This window comes from Planococcus citri, chromosome 4 (genome assembly GCF_950023065.1).
Source record: "Planococcus citri chromosome 4, ihPlaCitr1.1, whole genome shotgun sequence".
Classification (NCBI taxonomy): domain Eukaryota; kingdom Metazoa; phylum Arthropoda; class Insecta; order Hemiptera; family Pseudococcidae; genus Planococcus; species Planococcus citri.
In genome coordinates this window covers 48,683,969-48,701,230 of record NC_088680.1, presented here as the reverse complement: position 1 = coordinate 48,701,230, position 17,262 = coordinate 48,683,969, and the positions used below count along the sequence as shown (strand labels likewise).

Below are 17,262 nucleotides of genomic sequence, written 5' to 3'. Positions count from 1 at the left end.
ACTTGGCCAATTTCTCATGATTTCCAATAGGTATTACTATTTTTTTTTTTTTTTTTTTTTAGATATTTTAGTCATTTGATGAGAGATTTTTCTCAAATTTCATGATACATCAACTTGAATCATTTTCAACCCTTCTCATGACATTTGCATGTACAAATTTCTACACAATTGTTGCTCAATTATGCTCAATTCTGCTGGGTTTTCGTCAATTCGAGTTGGTTCAACAATTTCTATGATACTTTTTAATATTTTTACGTAGGTAGGTACTTATATTCAATTATAATTCTGATTCATTTTTGGTCATTTTCAATAATTTATAGGCAATTTTTGCAATATCTTTCTCAAATTTTTGAAACATTTTCATCATCATAAATTCTGATGGTTCTCAAATTGTTCAATACCATACTTCCACAAGTTTCGACGATGTATCGAACAACTTTCCTCAAGTTTTGCTCCAGCCTCCATTTGACTAAAATTTCATCATTTCTTCCACTCGTATTTTAAAATAATTTTTTAGCCAATATTGCAATCTTGATGATAAGTATAGTATTTTGCAATTCGTACATTCAATTTTGATTAATTCTTAGCAATTTCCAATAATCTAAGTACGTATTTCTTTGGCACGATTTTTCTAAAATTTTCAGACATTTCATCATGTTTTGGTGGTTTTTAATTGTTTAAATGTAACTTTAAGAAATTTTAACGACGTTTCAAAGCAACTTTTCTCAAGTTTTATCCACTAAACAAAAATCGAGAATTTTTCAATATTATAGATTCAAGTGATTCTTGTTTAGTACCTTTTTCACAATTTTTCTAGCTCCCATCCCCCGATTGTTTGTTTTCTTGAAAAAACCATCCCTAAAAATGTTGATCCCATTCCCACTTGAAAAAAAAAACATTTTTCTGCCTCCCCCCAAGTTGGCTCCCTCTAAAAATTCCTGTGAAATTGTAAAAAAATTCAAGTAAAAGAAAAGTCAGTGAAAAATTACCCGCATTTCAAAATAAAACCTTTCTCAGTTCCTCAAATGATTTTGGTTTCTCCACTTGGGTCTTCTACAGCGCCTCATATGGTTTAAAAAAAAAATCATATACAATTAAATGAAAGAAAACATATTTGAAGAGCAAGGAGTTTTCCCTTGAAAAAAGAGAATACTCAAAGGAATTTGTTCACAAAAATAAATTTTTTTTGAAAAATATGCTACTACATACATATTTATAGAGTTTCATTTTATTTCACTTTTTGATTTTTTTCGACTCTGAGAGCTTTGCACTGGGTGGGGGGGGGGAGACGTTATTTCTTAGAAATGAGGTCAAGTATTTGGAAGAATTCTGATGTAGAAATTGAGAATTTTTTCAAACCTTTCACAAACTTTTTTTTTGTTTTTTTTTCCAATGGGGAGAGAGGGTTACAAAGAGAATAAACACAGCTAAAAAGATCTAAGGAGAGTTTTTCATCAAAAAAAGGGATATTTTCCATCACAGAAACTGAAAATTTTCAATAAAATTTATTCATTGCATTTTTAATTATTTATTTTTTAAGTTTAGGAGGTTCTCAGCACAGCTATTTTTGAACTTGAGAGAAAAATTATCAACAAGTATGAAATTATTGCCTCATAAAATTACAATTTTAGAAAGTGTCAACATTAAAAAACGAAGTTTAAAAATAAGCTCCCTCTTATAGAACTGCAGGAGTGCAGGGGGAAGGGTGTGGTTGATTTTTTGGAAAACGATATCAGCTGGAAGAAGAATCAGAACACGGTTTCGTTGATTCATTTTGAGGTAGTTTTCAAAAAATACGATGGTTGGTGAGCCCAGTTATATACCTAGGTATTTTCCCTCCAAAAAACGATATTTTTCATAATTTTTCCTTTGAAAGAGAAACTACTCGTAGTAACAATTTTAAATCAGATTTCGTTGAAAATTTGCCAATAATCGTTCAACAATGTAATTTGATTCTGTTCGGCGCGACGTCGGCATGAAAGAGAAAGAAATACGATCAGTAATAGTAATTCACAATGCGCCCCAAAGTTCGCCAAATATAGAAATCGATTCGTAAGGATGTCTGCAAAATTTAGTATGCTCCTATCTTAGGCCTACGCGTTCAATTTAATTCTTCGCCATGCCCAACGAAGCATCTAATATTCATTCACATATGTATGTAGTACCTAAACCTATGACGTATAAAGTTCATTGAATTGTCAATTATCATAGTCACATTATGTCATACTATACGTCAAATCATGTCACTTGTGCAAATATTTATACTTCTTTGAAAAGTGATTATCCTACCCTACAGTCAAAGTCATCAACACGTCATCATCACTTCACTAGTCATCGTCATCATCATCCTCTGACGGACGGACCATGACCTTTAACTGCAATGCTATATCATAGTAGGCTACATTGTACATGGGATTTCCATCATTTCACGTGTGTAAGGTTTCTCAACTTGGAAAAAAAAAGTTGAAAAGGAAATAGTCACGCGTCAACAGCAGACCTCCAAACACTTTCATTTCATTTGCAGCTTTGAAAGGCGACCAAGAGCTTCACCTGACTGAAAATAATTTCCGGTTCGAATTTCCCACACCGTTACAAATAAATACAACCTAGTACGTGTGGTGTACTTCAACATTACTACCTTTCAACTTTCAAGCCATATTATCAATGCGTGTTATATCAATTTCAATAAAAATCCGCCGACGCTTCTTCGCGTTATATACCATTTTAACTAGCATCAGCAAGGTTTTAACATGTAACACTTAATTAGTATCAATTACTATTACTGTTTCTACCTCCATGGTGATGATGAAGATGACGACGACCGACGCGACGACGACCACGATCGTGATGTTAATACACATTGACAGCTTAATTTTTGCGAATTTGCTAACCTAGTATTATATTTTCGTACAGAGTAAATTTCATGTTCGTGTAAATGTACATGAAACAATCTCCAAAATAATGTTCATTTTGCATAATTTTTCTTCAAATAACTTCTATATAATATGTACAATATACATAACGCTAAAGCAACGATGGAATATTCAATTAAAATTGTCCGAATATTGATTTGAGATGTCAAGTATAGTTTAAGGTAAACGTTTATATTGTTTATTGTAGAAGACGAAAACACTTTTTATTGACCTAAATAGGTAGATATCGTTGGTATAGGTAGGTAAGGTAGCCAGGTACGAGTTATTTTCCATCCATTGCTCGCAATTCCGAAAGGAAATCATTTATATAGCGTATCCTGCATTAAACATTGACGGACATCTACTGATTTCAATTCTCCAATCAAATTTAGTTTATTTTTTCATCTGATGTAAAAATTGAATTACTTAATGCTTCCATTTTTTTTTTTTTTTAACGAAACAAACCAGTGCCCATATTTTTTTATTTCTCCAGGAATTTCAAATTGTGCTTTAAGGACCAAAAGTGACCTTTAGTAGTACCAAATTCGTTTTTTTTTCTTCACCAGAGCAAGAGAAGCCATAGGGTAGATCACTAGATCCCAAGAAATCTAACAACTAATATTAAAAAATTACCCAAAATTTGCAAAAAATTATTTTTAAAAAAACAAAACAAAGTGAGGGGCTTCATGGAAAAGAGGCCTTAGTCAATTTTATTCGCTGATTTTTACAAGTTCAAATGGACTTAAAATTTTGTTCTATAAGCAAACATTTTCCAATTCGTTTTTTTTTTTTTTTTTTTTCATGGAAGAACACTTTAGTATCAATGAATATGGTGGAATTAATTTTAAAAAATAATTTTAAATATTCAGAATATTGTAAAAATAAAAAAACAAGAAAAATTGACTAATACCCCTTTTCCATAGAACCCCTCAATTGATAGTTGCTATCCCAGAAAAAAGGCACCTTTTATCATACTTGAATTAGAAACACTTTATCAGAGACTCAATAATTTCACACAAATATGGAAAATAGTAGGTACTGTTCGTGAAGAGAGGGGGGGGGGGTTATTCGAACTCGAAATGTCGCCAAAGACATTTTTTGCTGCTCAATCGCACATTCCGAAATTTTAGGGCATTTTTTTCGAGAAAATCTGAGCCCCAAAAAACACACTTTTTCTCACATAAGTCGAAAAGTGACTCTTAAAGTGTCTTTGGTGGTCGGAATTCCACTCGAGACAAAAAATGTAGCAGGCTAATCACACATTTCGTGATTTTGAGGTCTGTTTTTAAAAAATTAAGATTCAAAAAATACCATTATCCCCCACTGATGTCAAAATTAAGGATTTTCTGAAAATGTACGTACAACTCGTACAAATTGAAACAATTTTTCAACTTCCTTCAGGCCCCTGTCCTTCCCTCCCTCGTCCAGCAAAAAAAAACTTTTGATCGTCAAATTTTGCTCATAGTTACATAATTAGAATTTTTGACATGAAATTTCTTTGAATCGGATTCACTGAAATCTACCTAATCAAAAAATTAAAGTTCGATAAATCGAGTGAAACGCGGAATCGGAGAAAGAAAACACAGGGGGTTAAATTACCCTTAAATGCACCCTTTTCGCGATTATATATTTTAACAATTTTTTGAAAGGTGATTTTTAAAACTAGATTTTACATGAAAAATCTTGAATTTACATTTGAAATTTTGCTGAATCATCGCGAAAACATTAAAAATCGAAATAATTCATTTAGCTGAATTTAAATACGATGTCTACGAAAAATGAAAAAAATTTCCCAAGAAGGGCTCGTCTTTTTTAGTGTAAAAAATTCTGTCAAAATATATTTTTTTTCAGACCCTTTAGATAAGTTTCGCTGTTTCGCCATTTGAAAAGTATTCAGAATTGGCATACTTAAAGATGGGAACTGAATTCAGAAACATTTGCAAAAAAATATATATAAAGTTTTGTGGACCTCAAAAAACCCTCCCCCCTCCCAAAAAAAAAATACAAAAGCTCAAGTTCATTTTTGGATTTTTAACAATTTTTCAAAATTTAAAAAATTTTGAAATGTTATTTCAAAGACGATTTTAAAGCTTTTTCATGAAATATAATTTTTTTTTTGAGCAAAGTGAACCAATGTGAATTGTGAATAATTCCATTGATTCAACTCTCACACATCAACAATGGGGAATAAGTCTTAGGCAATCCTCCTGGAGCCTCCAGCGATTTTTCATCTTCCTCCAGAAACTTCAAATCACTCTGGAAGAGCCAAAAATGAACTTTGGCGGCTATAACATGTATCGTGAAATTCCAGGATCACCATTTCAAAAGTAATTTTTGGCCAATTTAGTTCATTCCAGGAAAAGTGAAAAAAAATCAAATTCTCAAAAAAATTACGTATCGAACAGTACAGACTTGTTGACAACTCAAACAGGAGCTCCAAGTCACCTATCATTTTTAGCAAACTGATTCCGAAAAAGAATCCCATACTTATCAATATTCGTCAAGATTTCATTTTCATCACCTGCCACAGCATTCGATCCGATATCGCGATAAACTCCCATATGGTTCAACATAAGCTCGCGGTGCGGCAGACTGAAGAAATTCTATGGAAAGTAATCGCTAATTCGAATCCGTCTATAAATGATTGACGAGCGCGCCAAATATAATGTTATAGTTTTCGCGCGTAAATTTTGGCTATATTTCAATTTTTGACAGGCTACGATCGTCGATAAAAATTCACAAACTTCAATCTGGCTCGGGCCACGAAATTACGAGTATAAAGTACCTACATACAGCGGTAACATTTCGACTACATATATGGAAAATGTAGATACCTAAAATGTCTGCATAATATAAAAATCGCTCGTAAAAATGCACCTGACCGAGGGCTGCTGATTAAAATGGCAATGTATCGGATCAAGGTTTTATTACGTCGACAATGGAAACCATCCAGGCACAAGGGTACGCCTCGTTAATCCGTTTAATTTAACGAAGGTCTATGTTCTACATTATATACGTGTAATAAAAGCTTATTAAAAGTTGTACAACTAATGAGTTATGTCGTCTCATTGTCATCGGTTATGTGCATGTCGTCGTCGTCATCGTCATCGTAAAAAAAAAATACCCTAAATACCTGACTTAACCAAACCATTCGAGTATAGCTTTTTACGTAGGTACTGCCGAAATGTCACATTTATAAATTTCACTTCGTATCTCGAGTTGTATAGAAAATTTTTGCTTTTTATTAGAAAAAAAAAATCTTCAATAAAGACGTCGGCGGCGTCTGGTTTTAAAAGTCAAGTATTTGTACAGTTCCTTTCAGCCAAGTCACGTGGTGCTTTTTTGATCGTCGGCGTCGTCTCGTGCTACATTTTATAAGCTTCTTGAAATGAAAAAGCTCATCAAAATGCTCGGTTTCACTTTCAGTTTTAATTCAAGTCGAATAATTAAGGTCAACGAGATACTTTTGTTTTCGAGTAAAAGCGAATTTATAATTTTAATAGGTACTAGCTCGTGTATGAAATTTTTTTCGGACACCAGATGACCATTGTGACGTCACAGAATACAACTCATGCCAAATCATAATACATGTAATATCGTTCTCTTCCCCTTCGTAATGTTTATTCTTATCGCCCATCAATCAAATATCAATCGATCACAAAATATATTATACACATTTTAATCTGTTGCAATAATTTTCAGTTTTACGTTCAACTTTTCAATACTACGAAATTGGAAAGAAAATTCGGTGAAGTATCCTACGCATTTATACAAATGGAAATTCCATTTTCAGCTTTTTTCAGAAAATTGGCAGAGGTTGAAAAAAATAGAATTTTGAGGTCACTACCACCTAGATATCAGCCTACCCACTATACCTACTGGTTCGTCAGGGATCATTTCACTATGTCTTTTCCTGTTTAAATTATACAGGGAAGAATTTGCGAAAACAAAAGCTGAAACAATTCCCAGATGAGAATATATAAGTCTTCTCTTATTTCAGTAAAAGTTTTCATTTTCAAAGTAAGCCTTCTCTAATGCAGAGAAAAACTATCCTGTCAGACCTCATAAGGAAATCTTTCTGTTAGCAAACCTTACACGAGGTGAGACAGCACATTAAAGTAATATTATAAAAAATTACTTCATTTAATTAAATCTCTATTTTTTTTTCTTTTTTTTTTCTTCAAGCCAGAAGCAACACTTGGTAACGAGGTCAAATTGAAATTTCACCAAGGTATTTTATCGAGCAAGTAGGTATACTTGACTTTGAATTTCAACTCACCAGTTCATCTTCTCTCAAACGATTCAGCATACCAAAACATGATGAAAAATGATCCGGATTACGGTGATTAATATGCGAAGGAGGCTCCAGGCAATCTGACGGTGATAACATATTCAGTCCGCTCATTGTGACCACCGATTTCCTAGAAAAAAATACATTAACGCAATTAAAAATGGTCGCATTACGTGATAAAATGCTACCTTATGATCTTAAACGAATATAGTCTTTATAACACGTTATTTTTCCTAATCGCTTTCTTTTTTTCCTCGGATGCTTGTAGGACTTGTTGAAATACCACCAATTCATAATGTTTTTCTTTTTATTAAAGACTACCCCTATAATATTCTTTAAAACTGAAATTAATGTGCTGAAAAAATTTACCCTCGACTTTTTTTTAAACATCTGTATAGCGTTACCCGTTAATGGTCTTATTTTTTGACCATCGTTCATCCTGCTTTCATAATTTCTCTATACATTTGTGTGTGTGTTTTTTCTAGCTTTCATACACACATAACGGATAAATGTATGTACGAATTGAAATGCAGGTTTTTTTCTTTCAATTTTTTATAAGTTTCAATTAATGAATACTGAACTAGAAGTAAAATACTTGGGGTGATTGTAATCTGAATAAATTATTTAGGTCTGCACTTGAATTGAAAATCATTGACGAGAAACTCGAGTGATCTGAGTTTTCCTCAAATTTACTTGAATTCAATCTTAATGAAATTTCAACACCTTTTATTTATTTTCTTTTTAATTTAATTTAATTTAAAATCAATGCAGGACTCGTGCTTATTTTATTTTTATTTTTTAATTGACTTTAGTAACCAAAAATCTAGAAACAGTATCTAACTAAAAAATAACCAAAAAAGTGACCAAAATTGACAAAAAATTTTAATGCAAAAAAAAATCAAAAAAAAAACTAGAATTATTTGTTTTTAATTAAAATCTAAAAAAAAGTAAAACGAGATTTATTACGTCAATTGAAGTGAGAATTTTCGCAATTTCAAGGTAAGAAGTCAGACTCTTGACTATTTTAGCAAAAGAACGGTTTTTTTGCAATTTCTGTCTAAAAAGTGACTCATTTAGGACAATTTTTGGAAAAGGATGAGATTTTTTGGAATTTTTGGCAAAAAAGTGAGACTTATAGGAAATTTAGGCAAAAAGTAAGATTTTCTGCTGTTTTTGGCAGGAAAAGAGACTTCGACAATAATTTTAGCAGATGGCAGGGCTTCTTAGTAATTTTTGGCAAAAAACATGCACTGTTTTTCGAAATTTTTGGCAAAAAAGTGAATCTTTTGGGAGATTTAGACCAGTGATGAAACACTATTGTTTGCTATTTTTGGCAGAAAACAAGACTTGGACAATAATTTTACCAGAATGCAAAGCTTTTTAATAACTTTTGGCAAAAAAACCAACTTGGTAATTTTGTTAAAAAGCGAGAATTTTTGAGAATAAATTGGCAAAATGTAAGATTTTGACAATTTTTGCGAAAAGCAGGACTTTTTGGGAGTTTTTGGTAAAAAGTGATTCTTTTACAACAATTTTTGACGAAAAAGCGAGACCATGAGTAAGTTTTGGAAAACAATGATGCTTAGTAGCAATTTTGGTGACAGGCGAGAATTTTCTTTTTAAAAAAAGATTTTGACAATTTTACCTAAAAAGGAAAACCCGACATTTTTTTTGCAATTTTAGTCAAAAAAGTTAGATTACGAGTATTTTGCAACTTTTTGATAAAAAGTGAGATGTTTTGGTAATTTGGCAAAAAAAAACTTGACTTTTGAGTATGTACTCAATTTTTTGGTAAAAAAGTTTGTTTTTTGTCAATTTTTAGCAAAAAGTAAAACTTTTTGGCAGTTATTGCCAAAAAAGTGATACTTTTTTGTCATTTTTTTTCGAAAAAACGATACTTTTTTTATATTTGGCAATGTTTGACAATTCATAGTAAAAAAGTGAAATTTCAGGGGAAAATGAACCTTTTTGGACTAAAAATAAAAAGGCAGGATTTGTTAGGTACTATTTTGTGGGAAAATCTAGACTTTGACAATGCCAAAAAATGAAAAAATTTAGAAAAAAAGTTCTGTTGACTTTCTGATATGCCAAACTCTCGAAAACTTGGAAGAAAATCAATCGACTTAAAAATATGCCAAATTTTGAAAGCTTTGGTAAAAATTTTTGAAAACCTGTGAATTTTCTGACATTTTTTCAGACTTTTGAAAACTGGAAAGAAATTTTATTGATTTATTGATTTTTTGATTGTGTCAGATTTGGGGGAAAAAATTAATGAATCAAGTACATACTAAAATTACGCCTATCAATTTTTCAAAAACTACTTTCTGATATTCTGTCAGATTTTTTCAAATTATTGAAATCCTAATAAGCATTGAGTTACTCGCAGCTTAAGAGCAAAGAACATATCAATTCCTTGGAGAAATAGAGAGGAGACTTTACACCCATTTTTATTTTTTTACGCTTTTCGATTGAAGGGCTTCATGGAAAAAGGGCCTTACTCATTTTTTTTCACTGATTTTTACAAGTTCAAATGGACTTAAAAAAATTTTCTATAAGCAAACATTTTCCAATTCGTTTTTTTTTCATGGAAGAACACTTCAATATCACTGAATATGGTAGAATCATGTTTTAAAAAAAAAATTAAATAAGTACATTCAGAATTGTAGAAATAAAAAAAATTGACTAAGGCCCCTTTTCCATGGAACCCCTCAATTGTCTCGGTGGATTTTTCTCAGATTCTGGTTGACTGGCAAATAATGATGCATTTTTTAAAATATCGAACAAAAGACTCGATAACTTTTTACAAACGAAAAACACAAGCGCATAATTTTTGCCCATTCTCAAGAAAAGTAATTACAGGCTCGAAATCTAACGTAGTTTATACTCGTACTTCCTAAACATGGTAAAAATACATTAGTTACCCGTTTTTCTTTTTTTTTTCGTGTTAATAAGATCTTTATCTCGACTCAACCACAGAAGGTAGTACAAATGAAAAACACGTTACATTTTCGTAAAATTGAAAAAAAAATCCAATTCATTCTATACTCTATTTCCAACAATTTCAAACCAAACAAAAAACACGGTGAAAGGCTGTCTGCTTTTTTTTTCAATAGGAAATCATTGCCGATTCGACATGCACTATATGACAATTTGCTGCCATCAACCGACGCTGGAATTAAACACGTATTTTCTTTCACGGTTTCCCGTTGAATTAGATCATAAATAAAGATACAACGAAGAAAGCACGAGTTTGAGCAGGAGTTCCTAAAAATATCGCGAATAAATCACCAGGAAATATACGAATACATTCAATGATACCAAATCTAGGGAGGAAAAAGTAGGTACACGTGGAATGAATCTTAAGACTTGATGTGAATGCTCGAGTTATACATAAAATATTCAGTTTTTGATAACAAACGTGAAATGATTAAAAAGAAACAAATGTATAATTTTACAAGAATCGATAACATAAACAACGGCTCTATAACCATCCCTTTATTTACAAAAGGTAAAATCCGACTAAAAAAAGGCATACGAAAGGACATTAACCTTCATAAATTGACACTTTACACGATTATTAAATCGATAATGGAAATTTGAACTTTACTTTGAACCCTTTACGCGGCAATACATAGCAACCAAAAGCCTCAAGTGGGTATGACCTCGGTAAATCAATACTCAAGTATAGGTAGAGAGGTACGTATCGGAAATTAGAAAAAATAACTAACCAAAAACGCTACAAGTTGGGAAATTCAATTTATTCGCAGCCTTTCTGAATTTCCTGTTTGAAAATTTTACTCATTTTATCCGTATAGAAAAACACGTCTAATGAGATTTTACCTGAGTAAACCGTTCTTTTTTGGGCACCACTGATCGATACCTACTACTAAAACCTCGTATTCTGCTAATACGAAATCTTACATGGTACGTTATCAAATTTCACTAATAACGATTCGTACATTACCCAACTTTCCAATAAATTCTACCCATTTAATAGAGAGGCTTATACTTAGGACGAATACATAACGCGATGCGAAACGATGACGAGATTTTCATATTTAATGCCCTCGCTTAGCATACGAGAAAATTTCGTTTTTGTAAAGCTCGAAGAAATTGGCCCGATTTAGCATAAGTATTTTAACAAGTATGAAAAATTCATGCAACAGAAACAGTCGTTTCGTGTTTTGAATTTATAGCCGATGTTAATTAGAGAAACTTTCCTCGAGGGGTTGTTTTTATCGCAAACACGACTTATTTTCCGAACGAGTAGTTATTCGCGTTAAGATATCTTTCTTTGTTCTCGCGTAATAATTATCGTCGCTAATTATTATCCACACTTCTCCAGTCTCGTTTATTTATTATAAATACGTTTGATTGTGGTTATAGCGAGTAACTAGGGTATAATTAAAAGTGAATGGGTTGTTAAGAAGAGATCGAAGATGCTGATGTATCGTTTATTGATCTAATTAAAACTTCCATTAGAAATTTATCGACAACAGAAAAAGGCCGAAACACTGGGGAGGTTGAGAAAACCCAACCCGTCCTCTGTATGACCTTTCTGTGAGGAAAAATATTGAAAGATCAGAAATTGGAAACTTTGAAACTAGAGAGAAAAAAGTACTAATATGGAGCTTCCGAAAATTCATCAAATAATTTGAGACTCATTTTAGAGATAAAATATTGGAAAATCAAAGTACGTATAATAAGGGTAGAGGCACCAAATATGGACCACGTTTTTTTGGAGGATTGCCACTTGAAAACAATAGGGGGTAGAAACCTCCACAAAGGCTTAAAATGAGGTTCCATCCTTCCACTAACACTGTACAAAACTTCAGGGGTGAAGGTCAACTTTAAGTATGTTTTTTTTTTTAATATTGTTGAATGACGAGTGTCAAAATGACAGTTCAAAATTTTGGACGCCTAATATGGACCACCTAAAGAATTTCAAAATAAACATATTTTTACATTTCAAAACATCATATTTATTTGTAGAAATAATAGAAATGAACAAAAAAAGTATTTCAAGCATTCCCCTTTTCAGCGGCGGTAAAAAATGAGTTAAAAAATTCAATATCACAGGTGGTCCATAATAGCGTACCTCATAAAAAAAACTTTGCACCAAAAATTTCGGTACATACCCTCATTTTTAGCGAAAACTGATTACTCCAGCAGAAACTACGTCCTTTTTTGATATTATAAACATCAATGACATTTAGAAAATTACACCACATATATATATATTTTAATAAAAAATGAAAAACACACCAAAAAAAATTTTCAATGTCTCAAAACAGTTTTTTGTAAATTTCTCAGCGAGTTTTGACTTTACAGTTGTCATTTTTGTCTCATTCGTTTTTTTGGTGAAAAATACATCGGAATACATTTTTTCCTGGCAGATTGCACTAATTACAGACGAGAATGGGCGCTGGTCCATATTGCGGGCTGGTCTATAATTGGTGCCCTTACCCTTATATAAAACATTATTTTCATATTTTTTCCCCATCAACATCTATTCGGACACAGTGATAGGAGATCAGTTCACAAAAATATTCAAAAGAACTCTTTCATCAATATGTATTTCAAATAAACTTTTGCTAGTTGCTCAAAAATAGATTTTTAAGCTAAGGAGGAGCAAAGAGGGGGGGGGGGTCAATCTAAAGAAAAGTGCCCGTCGTATAAGATTGGAAAATACATGTGAGCCTCCCAACTTGACGTTTCACTATCCATGAATTTCTATAAGTACTATGTAGAGGAATTTTAGCACCCGAAAATTGTTACAACCTTTTCCCCGTCGAAAGGGAAAAATCTAATGTGCCAAAATACAACACTGCTGTTTTTTTTGGACAAACTTCAACCAGGGATGAAAAGCTAGCCGAAAGCTGAAAGCCGAGCAGATTTTCGCACTAAGCCAAAAGCTAAAAGTTTGCAAGTTTCATTTTTTCCAAGCCAAAAGCTAGCCAAAAGTTTCGTTTTTTTGGCTTTTTCCCTAGGCTTTTTTGCAGAATTGAATTCTCTAAATTCAGAAGAAACAAAAAAATGAAAAAAATTTCATTCGATTTTATTTTAATACGATTTAGTGAAATGAAAAGTTTAAAGTCAAAAGCTTATGGCCAAAAGTTTAAAGCTAAAAGCCTAATGAAATATAGCTGAAAGCTGTTAAATTGAAAATATAAGGGAAAGCCATTGGAAGCCGAAAGTTTGGCTAAAGCAAGCCTTAAAAATTGAGATAGCCAAAAGCTAAAGCCAAAAGTTTTATTTTTGAAATTTCAAGCTAAAAGCCAAAAGCTGAAGTTTCATTTTAAGGCTTTTCATCCCTGACTTCAACAACTTACAAGAACAAATTTTCATACTTCATAGACAATTAAAATCTACAACAGGGGTCCTTGATTTCAGAAAAAGTTCTGTTTTGGAATTATTTGAGGGTAAATATTACAAAAGTTTGGCAAAATTCATCATTTTTATTCTCAGTAAAAGTTGAAAATTATTACAATTTTGCTCACTAAATAAAAATTCTCATTTCATTTAAAATTTGAAACGTGTTTTCATTGTCAAGAAGATCATTAGAAAAATTTTCATTGTAAATGATCCGTGGTAAATAAAAGTTTAACATTAAGTTTTTAAAAATCAGATTTTGATATTTAAAAGTAAGTATCTAAGTATTTCAATGTTACCCAAAGTGTCAAAAAAGACAATTTTTTAAAAATTTTTTAACATCTAACATAATACCAAGAATTCAACTATTTTTTTTTTAAGTTCTTAAAAGTCAAAAAAATATATTATACACGAGGTAACTTTGGCATAATTTGATGAAAAAAATTTTCCGAAATTTTTTCCAAGAATTTGAAAACGAGCTAAAAATTCAATGACGATGGTTTGAACCATGAGGATCAAGTTGATTTCAAAATCCCAACTGAGGGCTATTTCATCATATTATCGCTCTTTTCCAAATCGCCCCAATTCATGGAATCCCCCCCCCCCCCAATATTTGTTAACATTCTCATAATATTAGACACAAAAATTTGAGCAATCACGTACGCCAAAAAAATGGGAGAATGAGCAAATACTCGTAAGTCATCTTCATCCCCCCCCCCCATAAGTGGAAGGAAGAGATTTGAAAAAAAGTTGGGAGGTGATTTCGAAAGTCTGTGAAATTAGAGATGGACTTCCGGCTCAAACGCATATTTTGCTACCAGTATTTGAAATTTTGTAAATTTGACACCAACTTGATAATTTTGCTATATCACTCAGAGGTGGTGACCATCAAAATGAAGATAAATTATCATATTTAATTAATTTAATACATGACGCTGACCAATGCTGACGCTGGTCTCTGAAACTGTGCCTGTAGAGATCCAAAAATAACTCAAAAATACTGTCATTGGAATTTCTAGACAAACAGGTTCCCAGCGATAAAAAATCAATTCAAATAAAAATCAAACGAGCACTTTTTTGGCCCTAACACACTCAAGATTGACTCATTTCGAAAACGTTCATCACATCATTAGACTCGATTTTCACTTTTAGATACTAGGTACTTGAACTGTAATTTTCGAATTGTCGATCACATAGATTTTACTAATCATTCTACATATGACTGAACTAAACACAAACATGATATTTATGTTTATGTGAGCTTACTTCATTTACACAATTGTTGAAAAAAATACAGTATACACGCAATCAAAATAAAACTTCAGATGACCAAATCCACACACTTGTGTATAAATTACAATTGAAAATAAAACCCAAAAACACTTCTCTCGAAACACGAAAATAAATTATCGCAGTAAAGTATGTAAATCTCTATCAAAGTTTCTAAAAACAATCTCGCTTTTAGTGTAGAACTAAAACACCATATCGTTCAAGTTCAACTCGTGTATAAAAGCATAAAAGTTGCACACAAAATGAAATATTCGAACCGCAAAGAAGATAAAAAACACTTCTAACTTTCGTATAGTTGGAAGATAGATTCCTATTCATCTGTACATCAGCGATGAATTTTTTAATAAAATTTGGAAAATTCGTGAGACACTTACCATGAAATATAGACTGTGTCTGTGTACTTCATTTCATTTGTTACAACAATTCAAACACACCGAACAATATAATAAATAGAAGATGAAAACTCATTCGATGAGGTACTTGACATAAATCAACATCGCACGTCTACGTTAGAAACCACTACCAAACTACATTGACCTCTATACTATTACGCTACCAAGTCTAAACCCTAGATTTGGTTCGAAAGGGACTTGCACCTTTATGTGTAACGTATCGCGGTGGGTTTTCACCACGGTTTATCGCGGGTGAATAATCTGCAGGTATTAAAATTACAGCACAACATGGTGTTTTCATCAATTTTCAAAGTGAATGTACGTACAAAAGGCAGAGGTAGAGGCACGCGTTCGCGGTTACCCATACAGCATGGCGAAAAACTTTTCTATTTCATTGTTCCGGGACAATGATCTACGATGAAAGTTGCAATTCGATAGACAGGTGTTACAGATGATTTGGTAATGAATTGAATCCACATCGTGATGCTCAATTGTCTAATGAAATGTATCAATCGTGTGCATATTGGAATCGTTGAACTTATTGATCTTCAAACATGAATTAATAAATGTGAACATCAGAATGAGTTACCTATACCTATATCAGAATAATGGCTATGATATGATGATACTTTAGTAGTGAGATTCACACTCCACGTGATGGATTCTATAGCTAATATCCAAAGTTGATGGCCAAAACTAATAAGTAGGTAGATACATAGAAAACAATTAATAATAAAACTTAATTATTTGGCACTCACTTTTCATCAACAGGTGAAATTTGGCACAAGCTCCAAGCATTAATCCTTAGGACCGTTTCACACACGTACCACACTTAATGGTCATCGACATAACGAAAATGACTGACCGTAACTCAGTAATTCGTGGAAAAAAATGACAGACAAATGTTTTCAGTTAGTTATCCAACACAGAAGACGAATTACGAATTTGTTTTCTTCGCTAAACTTCGAACAAACCCAAACACTTCCTACCATTCACTCTATCCGAAGACTGACTGATATCGAGGAAACGAATACGAATACGTAGCAGCATAGCTAGCGACAATAAGTCGGTAACCATGGTAACAGGTCAAGATAGAAGGGTTAACGGAGAGCTGTAGCACGTGCAATATTTAGCATTAATGTATAAGCACATTGCTTCAATATTTTCTCTTGAAATTTAATTTTCCAAAGAGTGAAAGCTGAAATGTTGACTTGAGAGAATCACTTATTGCTATGTTAGTATGCAAAGTATTACGATCATTTTCATAATTTTTCTATTTTCCAATTTTAGAATCAAGTCAACCTCAACCGTCTGCTTCGTATAGATTATCTATCCGATGAACCTTTGAAATTAGCCCTGCCACTTTTTAGCTTGAAAAAGTGGGTAATTTGGGATTTTTCCTGGAAATTTTATATTTTAAAATCATGTCTGTATTGCCTTTACTCTACCTACCTTATCACAGTACTTAGGAATGAAAGAAGAAAAATGTTAGGTACTTAGTTTTAGTTACCTGTACCTACCTATGTCTTTTGAATAATGAAGGAAAAAAATAGAAAAATTGAGAACAATGCACTTAAGTATACTTAGGTAGGTACTACGAGCTACTCATGATTGTCAACATAGTCAATAGGTATTATTAATATCATTAATAATTTATACCAACACATATCCACCACAAGACCACAAGAAGGTACAGCACATAAAAATAGACAGAATAGATAATTATCTTAAGCATTTTAAAGTTGGGAAATGAATTAATCATCAACTTTCAATTAGACGATGTCCATCATGTCGAGATGTTGCATGTGGCCAATCAGAACAACACAGACAAAAAAATGATGATGATAGGATAAAAATTAATCAGGTATATTTTGTGATTAAAAATAAATCAATAGTAACTTGAAGTAAAAATCAACTAAAACTAAAATTAAGTCACGAAAATTATAGATACATATAAGCCAAAAAATCAAAATTCATCACAAACAAAAAATGAGGTACCTAAGTC

General features: G+C 32.1%; 1 protein-coding gene across 2 annotated transcripts in view; it reads right to left on the bottom strand.

Annotated features, from left to right (window-relative positions):
- LOC135842657 (kelch-like protein 17) overlaps window positions 1-16,258 on the bottom strand; it is a 33,513-nt gene extending 17,255 nt beyond the window's left edge. Inside the window, exons 1-2 of one of the 2 annotated variants that reach the window (XM_065360214.1) lie at window positions 16,016-16,258; window positions 7,192-7,333 (exon numbers count right to left, since the gene is read on the bottom strand). In XM_065360214.1, the coding sequence (XP_065216286.1) occupies window positions 7,192-7,317 (126 nt within the window). In that variant the 5' untranslated portion in view covers window positions 7,318-7,333; window positions 16,016-16,258. Of the gene's footprint in view, window positions 1-7,191; window positions 7,334-15,239; window positions 15,374-16,015 lie in introns of those variants that run through there. The other variant, XM_065360213.1, reaches the window with a different exon arrangement.
- Window positions 16,259-17,262: the final 1,004 nt, after the last annotated feature.